At 38.5% G+C, this 23,190-nt stretch overlaps 1 protein-coding gene across 2 annotated transcripts in view; it reads left to right on the top strand.

The window, feature by feature from the left end:
- disc1 (DISC1 scaffold protein) overlaps positions 1–23,190 on the top strand; it is a 75,212-nt gene that overhangs the window by 19,424 nt on the left and 32,598 nt on the right. For both annotated transcript variants that reach the window (XM_038284141.1, XM_038284140.1), the window contains 3 exons: positions 3,954–4,008; positions 7,114–7,216; positions 7,392–7,580. In XM_038284141.1, coding sequence (XP_038140069.1) covers positions 3,954–4,008; positions 7,114–7,216; positions 7,392–7,580 — 347 coding nt within the window. The remainder of the gene's footprint in view (positions 1–3,953; positions 4,009–7,113; positions 7,217–7,391; positions 7,581–23,190) is intronic.

Here is a 23,190-nt window from a genome sequence, read left to right as displayed (position 1 = left end):
TTGAGTGTATGAAATTAATAACTGGGGATGTCTAATTCTGAAATCCTGTGTTTGGGTTGTTATAGATACTGCAACATGTAGCTAAATCCATCCATCCATCCATCCATCCATCCATCCATCCATCCATCCATCCATCCATCCATCCATCCATCCATCCATCCATCCATCCATCCATCCATCCATCCATCCATCCATCCATCCATCCATCCATCCATATTTCTCCCTTTCTTCATATAGGCTAATGATCGTTCACGCTCTCCGTAGTTCCCCTGTGGCGGAAGCACAGGGCGGCTGTTACGCGCCTTTTGCGAGCATACGCGTTTCCTGTCGCTTGCGCTGTGAATCGTGCCGCTGCGCTGTGCGGAGATGCAGGGGAAACCGTATGTGATGGGGAAACGCAGCTCTAATTGTGCGACCTGAGTAACGTGCAGTAACGGGGTGTCGGCGATTGTAACTGCGTTATAGTTACAGTAAGAGTAATAATTTTGATTACTCGTTACTAAAAAAGGTAGCGGCGTTAGTAACGCCGTTACTTTCAACTCCGTTACTCCCATCACTGCCAGGAAGTGAATATACATCTAAATGCCATGCAGTGTTGTCAGATCAGCTGGAAATGGATATTACCCCTTGATTATTTGAGGGAATGTTGTTACAGGGTCAGGGACAGAGATGGCCAAAGTACTCACTTTCCGTATTTGAGTAAAAGTACAGATACTTGTGTTAAAAAATACTCTGGTAAAAGTGGAAGTACTGATTAAACTTCTTTACTCAAGTAAAAGTAACAAAGTACAGGCTTGTAAATTTACTTAAAGTATAAAAGTAAAAGTAAAAGTTTTTCATGCCGTTGCCTACATTTTAAATGGATGTCTGCCAATAGGACTAGATCTCCGTTGTGTTCATTTTCAATCATCTCGTCGTCCATACTACTATGCTAACACCACCGCCACCAAGCTGCAATGATTTGCCGCGAATGAATACCGCCGAATCTGTTGATTCATCTTGTAGTGGTGCGTCAAATGCAACGTAGATTCCCATCCAATTAGACTGAATTTGGTATAGATGAGGTGAAAAATAATAACGGTAACTCCATTGAAATGATTCAAAACTAAAGTAACGACCCAATTTTTTTAAATGTAAGGAGTAGAAAGTACAGATATTTGTGTAAAAATGTAAGGAGTAGAAGTAAAAAGTCGCCATAAAAATAAGTAGTAAAGCAAAGTACAAATATCAGAAAAATCTACCTGAGTACAGTAACGAAGTATTTGTACTTCGTTACTTCCCATCTCTGGTCAGGGAAATGTAAAAGTCTCAGATAGTCTCAGAATCAAGATAATCTCTGAGCTGACAGCTGTTAAATATGATCCCAGAGCTTTGTTTATATCCATATCACATTCATTGGAAATATACTTGTAGATGGATGAAACATGAAATAGTATTTATAATACATTCTATGACTATAACTTAATGAAGAATAGAATAGAATAGAAAATCCCTTTAATTCTGGTGTTTGCAGCAGCAAAACAATTATAGAAAAAAATGGTCAGACAAATATGGACCTTATAAAATGTATAAGAATAACATAATAGTGAAGAGTTAAAAGGTTAACAATAAAATTATGTACTGTTAAGTGTTTTAACGATACAAATACAAGCAGAGCTTTTGAATGGCTCTTGTCGAGCTAAACTATTGTTATCAGATGCAGCCCCTTTAATCCTGCAGGTGTAACTGTAGTACCTTTAGTCCCCAGCTGGGAATGCCAGAGAGCTGTAAAAATCCCATCAACCACTTATCCATACAAACCTTTCCCTTTGTTGTCTTACAAGGTTTCCTCATACCTCACTCAAAGGGGATGTTTTTTGTTTTTTTCCTGGGTTACATCCTCTAACAGAACAGATTTTACTGCAAGGTTGTTTTTTGTTTTTTTCTCTTAAAAAAACTGAGTCATACTGTGATTATTTTGAAAATCCAATGACATCAAACCAAATGGGAAAGACCAAAACCTTTCCTAACTTTCTCTACTAAAATGAAAATAAACGCTAATTTTGCTGTTATATTTTGGGTTGAACATGCATGTTTTGATGCCTAACTGATAAAACAAAATAACACAGCAACAGATCAGACCTGCAGAATAATATTTCATGTTCAGTTAGAATGCATTACGAAGCGCTGAGTACTCTAGTATTTTTTTTCCTCCAAAGCGTCCCCTGTGCCTCCAGCCCTCTTCTCTCACACCTGCTTGCCCCTGCTTTGAATTTTAATGGTTTTTCTCAGATGCTAATGATTACTTTGCATCTCATCCTTAGAAGTTAATAGCTTGTGAGCCAGCCCTGCAGAAAGCCCCTCTGTCTTGACACTCGTTAGAAAGACATGTAAATTGTACTTATTGTGTTTTGCTGATGTGACCCACCATCAGAGCAATAATTTGATACCTGACACATCATCGCCTCCAATACTACACATTTACATGCTGCTGTAGATTAGAATGGTGGATCCTGATTGGACAGCCTTCCCTCCCGCTGCGGTCATCTCTCTGTCCGACTAACTCTGCTCTTCTTTGTCATGTCGATGTATTTTCCCCCTAATGGCAGCAGATTAGATTATCTCTACAGAAAAGGTGGTTGTCTGTGATCATTTCAGGCGGGCTCATTTTAGAACATCAGCTTGAATAACTTGTAAAGGGCGCCAATGATCTTTGTGATATGAGAGAACTGGGACTTTCTCAAGGTGACTATGTTTTGCTTAATGGATTTTATGCTCCATTTTCCCATCTTCTAATTAAGTTATATCTCTGTCCTCATACAATGTGACCTTGCAGGTTTGTCCTGTTTGCATGTTTATAGACATATGCAGCAATAATTTCACAGATATGACCTTTACACTTTAGATTTGAGGAAATCATGTAAACACTCAGTTTTAATGGACCTGCTAATGAAAACAGCAGACTTTGTCCTCCACACCTATTGGCTGCCCTGTATATAAATAAATAAACGCATGTTTTGTTGCAGTCACATTATCTCTGACACACACAGAAATAGAAAGTGCAAACGTGTAATTTTAAATTCCAGATATAAACTGATAACTTTTAATTAGAAATCTGGGCTTCCTGATTCCCTGGAAAATATTGCGAGGCACAGAAGATTGTTTATTTTAGTCACTCCCCACAAATTGGAAGGATAAATTCGTGTTGAACATTTTGAGTTAGAAAACGGCTGCAGAAAACTTCTTTTTGCCTAAACGTAGCTGTCTCTTCATCTTGGATACCAGTAAAAATCATTTAAATCTTTGACAAACTTTATTTCGCTAACTTTTTAACTATAAGCAAGATGGCAAACTCACTTGTTAAGATCATGGTGAAGATTCTCATTCATCCAGGTCATAGTCATTCCAAAAATGTTTTTGGAGTCACTGTTAAGACGTGAAAATTCAGCCATTTTTCTTTTTCCTTTGCACCAGCTGATGCTTAAAAGCACAGTACCTGTTGACACTTCTAAAAGTCCTGTTATCTGTCCTGTCTCAGCACGACCTCTGACATCTGAGGCGTGTTCAAACAGCCAACTGATGGGTGTTAGTTGACAGCGCTGCGTTCAGGTCTAATTTTAACTGAAACCATGCTGTTCATGGTTCATCAGACTGTAGTTGAGCTTTATTATGAGCAAAAGGAAGAACAAGTTCCTTATACCTGTTGTTGGATACAGTGGAGGACCTGTCATGCTGTGGGACTGTTTCTCTTTAAAAGAGATCTCATTAGAATACCAAAACTTTTTTAACAAACCTAAAAGTATGTCCTAATCAGAAATGTGAAGCTTTTTGCACACGTTTTTGAATAAAAATGTACATTTAGAAACTAATTTAAACGTTTTTTAAAAATAAAGGATTGTGTTGTTGGACTGACTGTTGACTTTTTTCTTGTTTGAAAGAAAATAATTATTTTTATCAATTGGATTTTTTTGCAGACTCCAAGAACAGGAGCAGGCACTAAACCTTTCAATAAAGGAAGCTACAGCGAAGGTAAGCCGCTGCTCACCACATCTGATTTCTCTCTTTAAACTCACGCTGCCTTCTCTGAATTTGCCGGCAGAGACTGAATGTGAATGAAATCCTAATGAATTGTGAGTTAAAATAGACAGGATCTGTCATGTTTCAATGTCAGAGTGCTCAAAATGTGTAGTAAATGTCAGTCTGTTTTTTCTTTATCTGACAAGGCAGTGATCTCTTCAGTTGTTCGGAAGCAGCGGGATGTGCCATTTTGAATAAACTCTTCCTTGATTTACAGTTTCTGAAAAAGAAAACAGGATTGTGAAAAGTAAAGTTACAGGAAATGATAATAAGAAAAAGGCAAAGTTAGAAATCTGGTCAGAATGGCAAAGCTTTTGTGTGACTTGAGTATTTCAGGGATAAAAGCCCTCCTATCTTCTCCCCTCTGAGCTGCCTGTTTGGTCTTTGCTCCTGCTCCCTGGGGGGTTAGGCTTACATATACACAAATCTCTGTAACCGAAAAAAAAAAGAGCTAAAGGCAGAGTAGACCTGCAACAAGTAGTGATTTGAGGACGGGAAAAGAACAGCGGGTGTCACAGTCCTCAGTATGGAGCGTTTCTCTCCCGTCACACTGTCCTTCAGAAACCCATCATCAAATCGCTGCTTGTTGCTGCAGCTGCACTTCAAAGGCACGTAGAATCTAGTCACAAAGAGACACTTCTTCCACGGTTACTATTGTTATGTTGGAAATGAAAAGTTTGCTTCTTAAATGAAATATCCATCATGTGGAAAACGACTCACCTGCTGTGACAAAATGATTGCAGCCATGAAAGTAACTCTTGCTTCTCTCTGTTGACTTTTTGGAACAAAAAAATATGGCAAAGAGTGGCGTTTTTCTGGAAATTAAATCACAAGTGTTAGAATTTCTGCAGTTTGAAAGACTCGCTAAAGTTCTTTCCAGTTTGTGCACTGTGTGAAATTAAATTATTCAAGCCAGTTTTGCTGGATTTCTGTGTGAGGAAAACTCCCTGGAGATGTTGTACCTTTGAAATGCCAATCTGTATGACATCCTCTCAGGAAACTGTGTCATATTAAAAAAGGAAAAGAATCAGAAAATAATGAACATTTCTTAGAAGAGAAGGGTATATTCTTTGTTGTGACTGTGGCTGTCCTGGTAGCATTCTCTGCGGTTTAACCAACTAATCGGAAGAAGCTTCCCCTTTAAGACCACTCCTCTTCATGTGCATAATGAAACAGAAATGCATAAAGAAACGGAAAAAGGACAAGCATAAATAAAAAGGGGTGGAAATAAACAGAGTTTAGAAAGACAAAAAAATCAAACACGTACACAAAAAAAAAACAGAAAAAAAAACAAGTAATTAAATAATAAAGCTGAAATTTTTTACCAATAATAGATAAATAAGGTATGCCTTATAGAGGTAAATAAATACATGAATAAATCAGCTAAATAAGATATATTTTGACATTTCTCATTGTATAATTGAATTACTGCATTTATTTCTGTGATGTGGGTTTTTTGCCTATTTAATTGTACCGTAAGCTTCTGGAAAGGGATATAACCCCATTGCTAAGGCTTTGGGACACCAGCTAGCCAGAGTTAGAGGCATTATCCTCAAATAGAAAAATCTTAGCATAGTGGTGAATAGTTCTTAGAGTTATGGTCTACTCAGATAAGGAATGCATTAACCAGTGATCCTGGAGGTTTAAAAGAACCAATAACAACATGGAAAGCACTGCAAGCCTTAACTGCCTGAGTAATGGGATGAGAGAAATAACAGTCAAAAGCCCTAGAAACCAAAAAAAAAACAACAAACACAATCCTTATGATCCCTGAGACTTTTTAAAAAAGTATTCTTTTGACTAACAAGACAAAGGTGAATTTTTAGAAGGTGTACGTCCTGTTACATGTGTCATAAATTGACATCCATAAAAAGAAAATGGCAGTCAAAGCTTTTCTTTAAAAGGTGAATCCATTTTCTTATAGAATATCCTTTAAAAGATAATTCAACCACCGATTTATAATGTTCATCTGGTAGGTAGATATGTAAATGGAAATGTCCTTTAATGTTCTACTGTTAAGAAATTCAAATGTTTCAATGGCAAATTTTAAAAGGCAAACAGAAATATTCAGGTGAAATCATCACTGAAAAAAATTATTTTAATCAAATACAGGAATCATAAAAAGATAAAATTTATATTGTACAGTTAAGGATAAAATAGATTACACAAAAAAAAAACTGCTGTTCGAAAAGGCATACTCAGATTAAATTACATTAAGTGTGCATCAAGGTCTGGTAACTGGAACTCAAAAAAGGTTCTCCTCTAACAGTGCTTGAAAAAAACAGCAATATTGGTTTACAGTAAAAAAGGAAGAGGAACTGTGCAAGCAACAGCATAAACTTACTTACTCTTAAAGAAATTAAGGCATTTCAGTGGCCTAGTCAAAGTCTAGACTTCCTCCAATGGAGATATTTTGGGATGACTTTAAAAGTCCATTGGTATTTAATCAATCTTGTCAAATAACATGGTTACGGATCTGATATGTTTCCAATCCTTTTACAGTCTGAAAAATGTAGGCCTCATAGAAAAGCAAAATCACTAGAAATCTGTAAAGGGGGCAAATGCTTTTTCACAGCACCCTGTGTGAATGTAGCTCCAAGTGAGCACATTTAGGAACAGAGGTTTAATGGATGGAGTGAGAGCAAATGGAGGCCAGAATCCTCTGTGAATTGTGGTCTGAGCTGCAGCTCTGCATCTCCATCAACCACTGACATTCAGGTTTCTCTCTTTTTCTCTTCTTTTTTTTTAATCTCTGACCTTCTAATCATATCTTTTATAGAGATTCTCATATCCCTGTCGCACCCTGGGTTGTTCTTTCTAAAGGTTATGGACAGGTAACTTATTCAGTGTTGATTCACAGCTGTGTATTCCAGCCACAGAAGGATTCACAAACAGCCTTAGAATTTTTAAAAGGAGTGTCAAAAAATAAGGAAAATGGAAGCAGAAGAGGAAATGAGCATTGCGTCCTGTGGGATCCATGTGCCTGCAAAGGTTTTCCTAGTTAGCACCATCCCCCCACTTACTACTTTCCATCATCTTCACCGTTTTTATCCCCAGGTGGTCATGAGTCAGAGACTGGGCAGCAGCCTAAGGAGAAAAGTCAGTGAGACCGAAACACAGCTTTTGACTCTGCATGAAGCCAAACTGGCGGCCATATCTGGTAACTTTCCACTCAGCCTCACCCTGAAAACATCCCTGCTACATTAAACATCCTTTATTTACCCCATTTACTTGAATGGCTCGCCATTAGCTGCACTTAATTACACCATTAATGATGAAAAAGCTCATTAATGGTCGGTGAAAGCGTAATGTCTTCCTACGGTGCGCCCTTTCAGGTAATGACTTTGGCTGTGCCAAGGAGTTGAAAGCTGAGATGAAGGCGGTGTACCTGGAGCGGGACCGACTGGAGGCCCTGGCCAAGAGACTGCACAACCTCAGCTCGGGGAGCAGCCAGGAGCTGAGCAGGATGAAGGAGCAGCGACAGCTGCTCAGACAGGAGCTGGAGGAGAGGGAAGCCTTGCATGGTGAGTCACAGCGGCCAGAGCTGCAGGTTACCTGACAAAAAAGAAAAATACTATTGCCCATCAGTACTACTTTATATGTTATATAAACATCATTAAGTAGAAGAATTTAATGAGAAAACCAGTGCAACATTTGTGCTACATAATACTACCTCAAAGCAGCTGTTAAAGTATTCATATTCTTTCAACTTTTCATGTTTTCTCACAATCAGAACCTTGTCATCTGGATTTCTTTACTTGGAGCATAAAAAAGAACATAATATTGAAGAGAAAGTGGATCATTGCTTTCAACATTTTACATACAATTGTATCCTCCTAAGTCCATACTCTGTTGAAGCACCCTTTGTAGTAGCTGCATGTCTTTTGAGGTACGTCTCTAGCAGATTTCTCCATCAACAGACATTTTGACTTATTTTATTTTGAAAAGAGCTCAAACTCAGACATATTGGATGGAGAACATCTATGAACTTTAGGATGTGTTTACACAGACTCGATAACTAAGAAAAATCAGGGTGTACTATGCAACAACGGCCATCTCTTATTTATATAATGTAACACAAAGTATGAATGTACAACAATTAGCAGCTAAGGAGGAAACCAGTACTTTCACCTTTCACTTAAAAGTAATCAAATACACAGTCCTACAACTCCAAAATGCTCTGGTCGACAACTTTTTACCAGCGGTCACCAGTGACTTACAGTGAAAGTGTTTGCTTTACTAATGCCTGATGCTAAATGTAGATTCCTCATTACAAGATGGCAGAAAGTTTACCTTGGATTTTGCAAATAGCAATGGGTTAGGCTCCAGCAAAATCTTCCCCATCTTGTACGTAGGGCAAAATTCTTCCCTCAAGCATTTGTTGAAGCATTCCCATAAAGCTATAGCCATCATACAACCTGTTGAGCTGTCAGCTGCAGGGTGGTGCAGGGTGAATGTTTGCTCTACCTGCAACCCTATTAAAACTGATATTAAAAACTGCTTATATGGTGGGATGCGAAAGCATTAACTGGCCCACGCCCGACAACTACCATGCTCTAAGGTGGGCTTAGTAGTTCACTGTTGGCCTGCAGTTGAAGTTGACCAAATAAGGGTAAGAATGAAAAGTTAACATATCTGTTAAGATTCTCTGTCATGGAGGTCATGGTCAAGCTTGAAAAGTTCAGTTTAGGCAACTGGACCTTGGTCTGATCTGTCACATGTTCACTCTGACTGCTGCATGGCTTGTGGCAACAAGAAAACACATGAATTTTTGCAAGTTTACATAAACGCCTGACAGATATAAGCAAGTAGTGACTTTCCTGTCAACAGATTCTTCCACCTGATTTGTGGATCTGTGCTGTTTATCCAGAATTACCATGCATGTCTTTGCATTTTCTCTTTTATCAATGTTCGGTAGACAGCATGATATTGGGATTACAATTTTTCACACTCTTTCTCTTTTTAATTTAAGTTGATACATTAATGTATGGTTTGTATGTTTAAATCTTGGTACTGCTCACTTCTGCCAAGGACGTTATGTTTTAGATGAGTTTGTGTCTGCGTGTTGAAAAGTTATTAATTAATTAAAAAATTTTTTTTTAACAAAGGTGCACCTCAGTCCAAGGAAAAAAAACAAAACATTTTTTTAATGATCTACATCATGATCCGGATACAGCAATTTCTTTAAAGGATTCTTTAACATTTGGTGGAACAAGCAGATTCCCCTAAACCATAGGGGGGCTGCAGTGAATATTGACAGCTTTGTCATCGGATTCAAAAAAGTTCAGACATATTATACCATGCCTCTCAAGAAGTCTGGATCTGCTGATCATAAATGAAGAAGGTGAGAGCAGAACAAACACCAGAGGCTGCAGGCACACACTGTGCCTTATTTAGAGGCTTTGAAAGGATTTTAAGGAAATTCTCGCCAAAGATGTGCCTTATGCCAAGGAACAATTATTAAAATTTGATTATGATCCAGATCGAGTTTTAGCAATAGGTGGAAGTCACAATATGGGGCAACATCTGCTGCTTGGTGGAGGTCTGCGCTCTTCAAGTGCTTTTCTAGTTTCTTATGTTTCTTTCCTTTAACAAAAACACTTGCTAAAGAAACTTAATCTCTCGCCTCATGCAGAGCAGATATGTACCCAAGCATTTCAGAGCTTTTTCGCTGTATTATGTGTTAGTATTCAAATACCATTTTGAAGCATGATGCATGCAAGCTTAAAAAAAACTTTTCTAAGGCTGCCGGGAGGGAAAAGAAAACCTGCTTCTTAAAATCTGTTCTTTAAAGAGTGCTTTCTTTTTCCTTCAAAAGCTAAATTTAAATGCGAGTCATGAAACCCCCTTAAAACCCAAGACCTCTTTAAATGTTGCCACACACTGGGAGAACATCAGGGGCTTTACTCTAAATCTAAGAAGTGGCAGAGGAAGAGGTGGTGGTGAGACGGTGCATGGAGGGGAAAAGTAGCCTGTTACTTTGGAGCCCCTCAGTGCACACATGATGTATCGGCGATCGGACAGTCTGCATCCAGATCGCAGACTCTGAATACTGCATGGATAAAAGGCTTACTTTTCAGGGTTGGGGGTATTGATTTGGCATGCTGGCGCTGGCAGAGATTTAAATGGGTTCTGACGGCCCCACCTGCAGTGCTACTCCCTGTGCTAAATCAGTCACACAGAGATTTCTAAAAAAAAGGTCACTTCCCTATCTCCGTGGCGCAGAGACACAGATCACAGAGCAGGACACAATGACTGAGAACAGCAGCTGTAGATCTACAAATCATTTATTAAATTCACAAGATTTGTGCTTATAACCACTACATATTAATATAAACTGACTGATGTGTGCTTAGTTCTTTTGTTTTGCCTTTCTGTTCCTGTTTTGTCAGTAGGGGGCACCCTTTTGTTGTTAGATTTTATTTACAGTGCATTGTATCCTTTTTTTCATGCCATATTCCTGGTAATGTTTAAGCCAAATCAAATTCAAATCATCTATTAACACTTAAATTTGTCTATATTTTTTACCCTGCATGGAATTTAAACTTGCACGATAATTTCTGGAGCTGGAATGATGCCCAAAACAACTTGTCTTGCTTAAATTCATAAATCCCTTCCGCATTGACAAACAAAGACTTTCTCAGTTTCAACTGAAATAACATTACAACACAGATCTTAGACACACAGAGGCCGAAAAATCCACTGACATGATAATTCCGCGGCCAAACAAAGGGGTAGCAGTGAGGTGGGTGTTACATCACATAGAAAACAGTGAGTTAATGGTTGGTTCTGCGTTCTGATCAAATGTTTAAGTGGGTGTGAGAGCTATGGGCAGAAGGCACCATTTTTCAGAGTGTTACAGACACCAAAGAAAAGTATTCATTAAATTGTCATCCTATTTGGTAATAAGCAGGTTGGCACCCCCTCACTGGTAACTGATAGCCCACAAACAGCACATTGCTCTTCTTTAGCTGGAGAGAATTAGAAATCACTGTCAACATCTAGATGGTCTTGCTTTTAGTAAATGGAGCATTTGTGGTTAGTACTTGTGATACTCGTGTCATCTCCTGTGACAAGAAAACCATATGGCTCATTGTGAAAAGGCTTTTTTTCCTTGCGTAAGCTGGGCAGAAACATATAGTTCAGATAATGGCGTCATCTTACCTAGTATGTTCAACCAAACTGCAGCACTTTAGCGTGTTGACTGTCTCCGCCCAGAGCGCTCCATGGGTTGGGAGCTCTCGGCCCAGGAGCCATTAGATCCCTAATTGCTGCTGGCATTGAGTGTTGATGAATACCAAATTGGAGGTTTGATTCCCTGCTGAGGGTATAATTCTGCACCTTAGAGAGAGTGCCGCCGACACAAAATTTACAAATAAATCATCGAAAGGCTGGAAGAGATGAGTAAATGTCCCCCAGAATGAGGATTTTCAATCCTATTTTACTGCTATTATGAAAGCTTTTTAAATGGCTGTTTGTGAAGTATTTCTGCTACATGTGGATTCAGTATTGAAATAACTTTTTTTTTTTTTAGATTTTATTGCTTTTTGTAGCTAAAGGTTTATGTATTTTGGGGGATTGCTTTTATTTGATAGACCACCACAAAAAAGCCTTTGGCTGTAAAGTGGAAGGAAAATTATTCATGATTGTCAGACTTCTTTAGCAAAAAAAAAACTGTAATGCACTTGTGTCTAGCCTTGCTGAGTCACTACCTTTTCAGAACCATCTGTTATTTGGAGTTCAGCTGCGAATGCTTTGAAGTATGTCTTCATCCAGTTTTGTAAACCTAATAACTTGAATTATACTAACTCTTCTCTGCAACATGTCACCATCAGCCGGTAAAATTAAGCATTACTCCGATTTCCAGTTCATGCAATTTAGGTAGTTGTGCTCTTCCAAAATAAGAGGTTAACAGATTTGTAAAATACCTCTGTTTCTTGCCAGTTGTCCAATAATTGTCAAGATATGGTCATAAAATTTAAAGCCAGTTCAATCTGAAAAACTCACATGGAGAGAAAAGACAATAACGAGAAATGTATTTATAAAATTACTTGGTCTTTGGTGCTCAGACCCCGGCAGGAAACAGTGCTGAATTTTGATAGATATTAATATAATTCTGAAACTGGTGGTGGACTGGAGATAGATTAAGTTGGTCAGTCTGTAGACTGCTGGTTAGCGAGACGGTCTGCTGAGCTTTATGGGGAGATCAAGTGGACTGCGTGAGCTGATACTAGAGCTTCACTCAGAGACCTGGAAGATTGAAGTCCAGTTGGATAACACAGGTTGAGAGAACCTGTCCATGACGAAGCGACAGTGGAGAGGAAAAACTCCTTATTGGGAAGAAACCTCTGGCAGAACCAGGCTCAACATAGCGGTCTTCTGTCAGACCGGTTGAAATGAGACGTGAAATACAGCAAGAGTCCGGGAGGAATGAAACTCTGATGAAGCTTTAGCTACGAAGGTGGAGGAGGGGCTGGAGGTGGGTTGAAACGGTGTCTGAATCTGAATGAAGTCACAAGGTGCAACCACCACCTGCACACTAAGTAGGACACAAGTTGTGGATCGAAGGCCTTTTAAGATGAACTTTGGATGCTGATTGGCTTTCGTGGAGTCGTGTTTCAAAGCTTATTGGCTGTATCGTAGGTGGAGGAAGGTGAGTAATCAGTTTATTCAGTTGAAATTCTGCCTAGGCTCCATATAAAAAAATGTCTAATTTTGCTTCTTTTAGTGATAAAAAAAAAGATGAATAGATTGTAAAAATGGTGAGAAGTGTGAGTTCATTTCAGACAATTCTCTTAAAAAATATAGGTATAATTTATGACATATTATTTAATATGTATATTTATGTCTGAAGAGGGGGAAGAAGAAGTTAAACGTATTTAATCATATTCCTTCATCTTCCTATAGTCCATAACCCCAGAAATATTCCTGATTCCTTCTGAACTTATGAGTCCATGCTACTCTAAAAGTCCATTAAGAGAGCAAATAAATTAGCTTATGAACAGGTTAACATATGTATACACATTAACAGATGCCTCCTACATAAATCTTCAATCATAAAAGTATTACCCTATTCGACCCCAACCATCTCAGAATAATGTATAAACCCATTTAAGGTACACATTAGTGATTACCACCCTTTTACCGTTTCATATCGTTTTAAGAAAACCAGTTTGAGCCTTTCCTAAACAATTTCATGCTTAGACATTGATTAAATTCAACACTCAATTTGTTCTGTACTTTTACACCGTTTACTGAAATGCACTGTTTTTAATGTTTCTTCCAGGACATAAGATTTTCAAATTTAGATTATCTCTATATTTAAACTCTCCCTCCCTCTCTGAAAAAAGTTTGTGTATGCTTTCTGATAGCTGTTTATTACTAGCTTTATACATTAATTGTGAGGTTTGAAATTGCACCATATCAGAGGATTTAATTAAGCAGCAATGAATGAATATTGAATTAGAGTTCATGATAGCCTGCCTCATGAATGATCCTGATGGTTCTTTTCTGCAGCATGCATATCGTTTTGAGTGATGTCCTGCAGGTTTTACCACAGACTTCTACACAATAACTCAGGTATGTTAGATTCCAGATAAAAGCATTGGATTTGCTTCTGGCATCTATATAAATGTTTGTTTTTGTGCTGTTAAATGAACCTTTACCTCAAGCATAGATAGCTGAACAACAGTTGATCAAACTAAGACACCAATGTCATACCTTATGTATGGTTCTTCTGGAAAGGGGGTGCTGTAGCTACTCAACATCCCTTATACATAATTCTCTCTACTTTTGCAGGAAATGTGCAACAAATCCAGGTCAAACTCAGAATAGTAAGATACCGAAGTGCACGTCACAATTCTGTCACTCCATGTCATTTGACAAATGCAAGTTCTCCCCTTACTTTTGTGGCAACAGTGAAGATGAGGATGTATATGATTTATTCATGGCCTCTTGTTTTAGGGTGCTTCTGGTGAGTACATAGTGGGACATACGATAGCTCTTCTCCTAAAGAGCCTCTGAATGACTGAGAGGTGGCGGTAAAGTGGAGCTGGGAGAACGCTTCCTGGTCGTTCTCTTTGAAGTTTGATCAAAAAAAGTCTGTTTGCTGTACGTTTGAAGAGTATGCTATGCAGCAGTGATTTAGTACTTTATGTTGTAGCCCACCTTATCAGAAAAAGAGGATCATTGAGATTAAAGTAGGCTGAGTTTTATAATAGTTGTTGAATCACTTCACAGTGAACCACAAACACCACATCAATTATATCGTCCCACCACTTAAAATGGCTCCTGTCTGTCTAATTTAGTTGCCTATTACATTTATTCCCTTCAGCTATGCATAGTTTTTACTGTTAACTAACCAATAAGTAACAAATCAAACAGAGTCAACTTATCAGTCAAATGCCAAATGCTACAAATCAACAAATTAATGAATAGCAATAAAGTTTGTGGATAAATATAAAAAATCAATTACTTAGCATCAGTGGAAATATTATACATATATATATTATACAATCTAATGTCAAAATCAATTTAAATTTGTTATTTATTTAACGATTCAATAGGTCAACTTCATGAGCCGCAGTGACAAATAAATTATTTGATGTTAGACTGTAACACAAGTGCTATTATCTATTGATATATTTTTTAAGTAATTCAGAATGTAATGATGCAAATTTTAAGTGATTTCCAGTTGTTAGTTTAAGTGACCTTAACTTAATTTCAGGCGCACTGCACGATCCATGTAAAAACAGTGAAGAAAAAAACAAGAGTAAAGAATTTGTACACTTTTCTAAATGCTGATAAGTCTAGAAAAGGCATGCATTATATGCTTTGTTTAGTTTTTGCATACTTCTCCTATAGCATCTCCACAGGTTAGCTGCTTAGATCTGTGTGCAGTATCCCTTAATGAGTTTGATCTTAACAGGTTTTGACAATGCTCCAAACCTGTGGATCAACAACTTAGCTTCAGCATAGACCGTACTATACTGTCTGTTAATATTTCTATATTTGACTTTATGATTACGGACATTTCAGGTCACATACTTTCACTAAATATTTACATTTATCGCTTACATAGCCAGTCTGTAAAAGAGAGAAATCTGAAGGAATAAGCTTAAAGTCCCTACTCTGCACAATCATAATGGAGCTTTTCTTAAAATGATATTTTATATAAAGGTTTCTTCTCTAATTGGAGCACACATGCAACAGTTCTTGAAGACCAGCAATGAAGAGACAAAAAAATTACTAAATCATCGGCATACATGAAGTAGTTGATGATCCTGTTATCAACCAGCCTGATCCACCATCACTGAAAAGCATTAACAGATTGTTAAATAAAAAAGAGACTCAACCCTGTCATACTATTAAAGACCAAATTGAACTAATGCAGATTTTTTCCATGTAACATATATTGACAGAGTAGCATACCAAAAATGAGCAATCTTCAATTCAATTCAGTTTATTTATAAAGCGACAATTCACAAGACATGTCATCTCAAGGAACTTTACAACTCAAGAAGATCATCCAGTCAAATTGATTCAAAGTTTTCTATCTAAAGCAAACCAGTTGATTGCATCAACTAATTGACTCAAATGTAATCTCTCACACTAAGCACACTTGTAGCGACAGTGGAGAGGAAAAACTCCCTTTAACAGGAAGAAACCTCCAGCAGAACCAGGCTCAGTGTGAGCGGCCATCTGCTGAGGACGACTGGGGTTCAAGGAGACAGAAGCAAAGATATAAAAAGCAGCTGTAAAAGGCGACCCCATCCAGGAAACACACAGCCAGGCAGACGAGCTCCGAGCCAGCTCCCATGTCAGAGGATGAAGAGAGCACATCCATCCAGTCACAGTCAGAGAAGTGAGGAGTGAGCAAAAACCTTTCCCAGTTTATTCAGTTTAGCTCTCCAGCACTTTTACCAGGTAAATGCCAGAGCCATTGGTTTATAGTTGTACTTTCTGTAAAATGTTATCAGTTTTATTTTTCATGACAGGAGCTAATTGATCAGGTAAAACTCAATAAATTAGGAAGCCAATAAAACCAATGGCAAGCAGAGGGTAGAGCTTCCTACTCGGCTTATTTCCTGTCTAGGCTACATTTCTTAATGTTTCAATCTCTTAGACATCTCGTAAAGACACGATTTACTTTTTCCTTTTTATCAATGTTTCAAACAATAAATGTATAACTTAGTTGGTAAGGACATTTTATTGTCATTCATTCTTTTGATTTCTTAAAAAAAACTGTAGGACTAATGCTTTGTAATTTCCTTGCCAGTGATTCAGCCCAAAGGGAATTTTCAGTTCTTTTGAAGAACCGAAGGGCAAATTCAGAGTAAAAATGTACATTCTTTATATACCTCACCTGGGTCTACCTGATTCAACACAAGCTTTGAAAGCCTTTCCTGTTGATGCATGAATCTCCTCACGGTTACTTTGCAAATCGATTAATCTGCCGATTGTTTTTATCGATTAATTGATTAATAATAGGATATCCGAAGGTGTCTTCATGAAGATGTTTTACAAATTTAAACTTAAACTTTTCCGCTTGAGGAGTTCAGGATAAAGCATATTTGACACTAAAAAAATACAGTAGATAAAAAGAAAGCTCCACATGATCATTTGTGAAAAAAATGTGATTAGTTCTAATAGTTTCAATGCCATTATGAAAATACAATGATCTAACCAGGAGTTGGTGATCCAGGCCTCACTAATGCAAATGTAAATGTTATTTGTTAGATATATTTTACTGTAAAAAGATACAACATTATTTAAAGAAAAATATCCTTTTTATTTATCTTTTTAGTAAACATTGGCCTTTGATTTGAGAGATAAAAATTTAAACTATGCACATTGAATATCATTCATATTACATTATCCTGTGCTGTATGTGTTGGTCAGTATATTGAGGTACTCAACTTAGTTATGTAATAACTCATAAGGAGTATGCATGTATTCAGTATCGCAATATTTTTTTTTTATTTCCACAACAGTGCTCAGGTGCTATAGCCCAGTTAGTCAAGATTAAGCCTGATGACGTTTATAACCTGGTCAACCTTTCTATGGCATAGCAACAGTCTGGTGGATCTGCCTGCTCCATAGAAAGCTTTATTAGTTGAGTTCAGCCCCCCCATATCCTGCTTAGATGAAAGTGTCCTGTACACACAGCATATCACAGGTTTCCAACGGTTTGTTTACAACAAGTAGCAAGCTTTATTAGGTTCACCACACCCAACGTGTACACCCTTACACTGTATGAGCCTATATAAAGGTTCATGTTGACTATGAGACTGACCACGACCTCTTCCCTTGCTGCTAGGCTTGAGAGCATTGTGTCTTATAGGTGTAATGCCAGGTACAGATCTGCATTCAGCCTTTGTTTGGGTATGCTGCCACTTGCCCTCAGTTTATGAGCCTTGTATTCAGACATAAGTTCCTGTTTGCCAGAGTTGTGCTTTGTACAGTTTAGTACTAGCTTCCAACTGATCACACTCAATCTTTACATAGAAAACAACACAAATCCATTATGTTTTAAAGCAATTTTCCTGTAGTTCTCTTATTGTCCTATATACTTAGATAGATAAGGGTGCAAGGTATGTGTGTTTAACTCTGGAGAAAACTTAGCAGCTAAAACATTTACCAGCTTGTTGTTAACCACTGGGATGTTGCTTTGGCTCCACTCTACTCCACTTCAACTGCTCCTTTTTAATGGGCAAACTTGCACATCACTTTGTGTCGCTGTGTTGGTCTTCTTGTGTTTCCTTCATTTTAGCACAGTGCTCAAAGACTGTGGACTGGAGACTGTGGAGTGGAGTGGCTTTCACTGTGGAGAGACTGTGGAGTGGCTTTCACAATCTTACTCAGTCCAGGAATAATACATGAGCAGTCAGCTTCACCTCATGCTGCATCTCTGTCGAAGGTGAGCTTACAATGGCCGTGTGTCTCCTTGGGGGTGGTGGTGCATGTACTGACAGCCTCTCCAAGTGACAGCCTTTCCAAAGCTGTATTCCATAGCTGCTGCCCTTATGTTCACATTTTCACATCCAAGTTTCCAGAGTCACTCTCAGATTAGCTGCTCCCCTGTTGAACTCTGCTAAGACGATTCCTCGTTCTTGAATCCTACTGCAATCCTGAAAAAGACAAATCTGGGAATATTCTTGCCAAACCGATTGAGTGCTGTTAGATAGTATCTAATCTTGTTATCATTCTGAACTTTGCTTTATGCAGTGCTACTAAAATAACTCAGGGCCTGAGACAGAAATGCTATTTATAAGGGGTGTAAGTAAAGAAAATAAGCAATTTGCTCTCTAAAGTTTTTCATCAAAAGTCACCAAATCAGATTGTTGATTCGATTTGGTTGATTTGACAAATGCTTATAGAAACTTGTTTGAATAACATATTTCAAACAGTGTTGGACTCTTCAATCCATTCAGAAGATAATTTTTTTGACTACAACACAACATTGGGCCAATATTTTCATCCTAGAATCTAATTCTTAGTGACTAATTGCCATCAGTGGCTTAATACACACAGATCTAAGATTTGTTTGTGGCACCCAGCAACACAAACATCTGAACCTGATGTCATGTCTAAGCCTTGTTAATCAATGTTTTTAAGGCATCTTTACATTCAGATGCATATATTTATCTTATCTGTGACCCAGTTGTCTGTATACTTACCGACCAAAAACATGGATTTAATAGATGGCTAGAGTGTTCAGCCTGAAGCGTAGTTATTTCTAAATGCAACCTGTTTAAATAGACTCACAGCTGTGGTTAGAAAGAGTTCTTCCTGAGGAGAATGATTCAGATTCAGAATGATTTGGAAATAAATGATTTGTTTTTGGTGAATGAATTAGCTTGGATTTCCCACAGGAAGCTAGTGAAATAATAAGATGTGAGATTAATTGGGTGATATTGTGAGCAGGTGGATTGTTAGACAGAGAAGGAGAATTTTCTGTGTTTCTGACTGCATCTTTGGGGAGAGTATCTCAAGTAAAACAGCCTTGAGAAGAAGATTTTTGATTTCAAACAGCTAGCAGGGTTTTACTTGGACAGATAATAGAAGTGAGTGTGTTTAAAGATCACTGCCAAACAATGAACAATGAGCAGAAATTAACTATTTTTGGACAGAGAATATATTTTTGGTTGTTTTGCGTTTGTGCAGACCCATGCTGGAACATCACAGGTTATTGATTGGCTGTCTGATATCAGCCTGTGCTTCTTTACCCCCTCAGCCATCCTGCTGTTGTGTTCACATACAATCGTTCAACATGTCAGTATGTGCTGACTGAGCGTTGGTGTAGCCCGCGGTGCACTGAGCTGATAATATTAATCACAGCCACTGTCTCAGATATACATATGCTCCCCTATTTTGTTACGCATATACATAAATGGTGCTTGGCTACATGCATATTGTGCAGGGTCATATTTTAGGGATAAATATACTAGTTGGGAGAGCTTTCCAGAAAATGTAGGCAGCACTTTGAATTAAATCATATTAAAGCCACAGACCTCTTTGTACCTTATTGGATTGCTATGTAGTCAACCTGTTTTACTGTACTACCCTTAAAATATGCTACAAGGTTGTCTTCAGAAAGTGTATAAGTAGTAAATACGGTCTACCTTTACGTCATTTAATATTAGCAGACTTGCATGTATTTCCTGTTTGGTACCTTACCGGCTTGTTTTGTTTGTATGACAGCCATTGCAGAAAATTACTTGTGAAGTTCGATCATCTAGAAGATGATCGAACCTGGATCCCCGCTCCTTTTCACTCTTATGTCCCTTCATTGTTGCATAAACTCGCCCCACTTCTCGGCTGTATCTAGACCCACACTTAGTTCGTGATTGTCCCTCATGTGTTGTGGCATAGCGCAGACCACACTTCAATATTGGTAATAAATCAAAAATATCTGCTACAAGCTCAATGCAACACACTGCTGCGGGGAGTATAACCAGCCTTTGAGGGACACAGAAGGCTGGTTAGCGAGACAACTTTGGGGACGTTAAAAGCAGAGTTAGGCTCCAAATCAAAATCTTTAGCTTTGAAACTCTACTAAAGCTGAATTCACCTCAAGCAGATCTACCAAGAAGTGACCAAACCCATAAACTGACAGACTAGGCAAAAAGAGAATCAACTATACATGTAGAGGCAGCCAAAAAGTCCATGGTAAGCCTTGGGTATTCACAACCCAGGGTGCAGAATTATTTAATAGAACACCTATTAGCACTCCACGAATAAGGCCTTTTCTGGAAGGGCAGCGAGATTGTTAAATTATTGGGAGGGGCAAGAAGAAAACTATGAAAAGCTTGGTTGGCACTTAAACAGAAGCAACTTAGCAAACATAGGACAGAGGATGCCCGAATCGGATCAGAAAAAACAAAGTTGTGATCTGCTAGAAAAGTTCTATCTATGGCAACAAACTAAAAGCTCTGGTTATCTTTAATAAGCTAACCTAATGATTAGAAAAGATGGCGGCAGCATCATGTTATGGAGACTATGTTCAATAAAACTTCACTGTGTAACTTTTGACCCAAGTATTAGCTTAAGCTTAAGTTATGTCAATATACAATTTAGCCAGTCCCAGAATCTTCTAAAACGTAGGCATACGCTGAACTTTCTATGAATTTGTTAAACTTTTGGCGTTTACATGGCGTATTCATAACAAGTCCAGAGCGTATGTCCAATAACAGCCTAACTTATGCATAACGAACAGCAACGTAATGCCCGTGAAATGTCACAAGCCTGAGTGGGGCAGCGATGCACCTGGAGGCGCCAAGCCTGCATAAAATGATTTCTTTTATCCTGGTAATAGCTTAGCTGCTGTTTACCGCCCACAAAAAAAGAAGATATAAAAAAAGAAGGTCTGCATCATGTCTGCTAGGACGTTTGTTACTAGTTTGGCGTGAATGCAGGGCTAACCCATCACACTCACCTTCTCTCTCACCCTATGATGGGGATGAAGTCTGGAGGACTCATGCTCATGTGAAGCCACTTTTTTACCAAACTGCTGCCAATATGCCATTATACTGTAGCTGTAAGTTAGAAGCACGTTCTGTGGACGTCTGGAACATGTGAGATACGTTGATAGGCGTTGGAGATAAGATCTTGCTAAGTTACGCATAAGTTATGCACAAGTTACTCATAGATTTTGGATAAACTAGACACCACGACTTATGAGTAACTTACACTTGTCACATACTTGTTACATATGTCGGTGATCAAATAAGTTACTTGTAACTTATGGACCACGTATGAGCATATGCTGTCATTTGAGCAGCTCAAAATTTCTCAATGTATTCGACGTGTGCCAGCATGCTTCAGCATGCTTCATCGTGCTCATAACTTATACAAAACTGACCCATAACTTATGCCAGGGTTTTTGCCAGATTTATCGCATTTTAGGCATATTCTGGCTAAATCATCAAGGTGTGACAGGGGCTTAACTGAGAATCTGCAGGAAAAACTTGAACATTGGTGATCTCTGTTGACTGAGCTTGAACTATTTTTGGCAAAACTGCCTGGGGAAGATTGTAATTTGACAAAGAATGGGAAAGATTAAGGAGATTATCACACTGTTGTGTTTATTGGTTATATTGACTCATTAAGATGTAACCTTATTGGAGCACATTCTTGTGATCTCAGAAGCTTCCAGGTTCGCTTTGTGTTCAGAATGAACAGCCTCTTTGGGGTTTGCCTGGGGTCCTTGGCAGCAATCAGTGATGTCTGACGCCTGCTGAGATCACTGGGGGTGACGGCAGGCAGAACTCATGAATTTCCAATGCAGCCTTTCTCTCTCAGAGTGCCTTTGTGAAGTTCCTTCAGCACCAAAAACACACCGCTGTGCGTGTCGGCGAGTAACTGAGTGCCTCCTTTTATGGGCTCTTTAGTGCTGATTCTATTCGCATGGCCTGCCAATGACGGGGACCTCCTGCGGACTTACAGGAAGTGGTAACATCACCCAGTGCTCTGGCTCCTCTGTGCACAGAGGGACGCTCTGCTGCTTTACGTTTTTTTCTCATTCTATTTAGGGAAATTTGTTTTCCGACTGTCAAACCCGCAAAATGCTCACTGGCTTAACTGGTTGCCATGCCAACGGGGTTTTGCACCCAAGAGTAAAACAATTCAAAGAACAATTAAATAAGCAATTGGGTCTTTGACGCTTGTTTCGATATACCTTTTATCTGTTGTTCGCTGTCAATAATATTTTGTTGAAGGAACAGCCTACCTGTCATTTTGCATCTGCATGCTGTTTGCCATCCAAAGTCAGGCTTCATGCCCACATGTATTATTCAGCAGCTATCCCATTGCAGGCTGCTTAACGGGGCTGGCATGAATGGAATCTGACAAGAGAGGCTCTGTCAGGTGGGACAGGATCTCTGCTACGCTGCAATTAGATGATGGGTGGCAAGTGAGCTGCCTGGATCACCTGCACACACCTCTCACTCTGCAATCTGATTTGGTGACTTGATGAAAAACTTTTGGGAGAGAATCGTTTATTTATTTATTTTTTTTTACTTACGCCCCTCATAAATAGCATTTCTGTCTCCAGCCCTGAGTTATTTCACTAGTTTCTGTCAGTGGGTGTTTGGACGTGTGTGTCACAGCCACTTTCTCCAAGACATTTCCTTTTCTCCCTGCTGTGCCTGGCCCCCGAGCCTGTCATCTTTGAACTGGAGCTGTCTAATAACCATCATCAAGACAATAATGCAATTATAACTTAAACCCCTCTGTGATTCAGAGCATCCAATTATGTTAGTTTTCTGTTGTGAATTATGCTCAGTAGGAGAAAGATGAGTGGGATTAAGCTCAAGTAGCATCTATTCATATCCGTTTAGACATGCCGCTTTAAAATGAAGTGCTTCCGCCTTTCCGTCTCTGAGAATACCTTCTGAAAATGCTAATCAAGTTTTTTATTTCATTTTATGAAACTTTTACTTTTGATGCCTTTATTGTAAAATTTAAGCAGTTCTATTCCATCAAGAAGATGACAAACTATATAGAAGGCTAATGCAAGCAGGGTTACAGTAACTGATTAGCACAAAGCCAAGGTATTAGTGAAATCCCAGATTGTAATATAGTTTGAATAGAATTTTTTGTTAAAATATGAATAATTTTTTTGTATGTTGCCAA

The sequence above is a fragment of the Cyprinodon tularosa genome, unplaced genomic scaffold, assembly GCF_016077235.1.
Source record: "Cyprinodon tularosa strain WSP-4 unplaced genomic scaffold, ASM1607723v1 ctg199, whole genome shotgun sequence".
Classification (NCBI taxonomy): Eukaryota; Metazoa; Chordata; class Actinopteri; order Cyprinodontiformes; family Cyprinodontidae; genus Cyprinodon; species Cyprinodon tularosa.
Note: the sequence above shows the minus strand (reverse complement) of the source record. Positions and strands in the feature narration are given on the sequence as shown.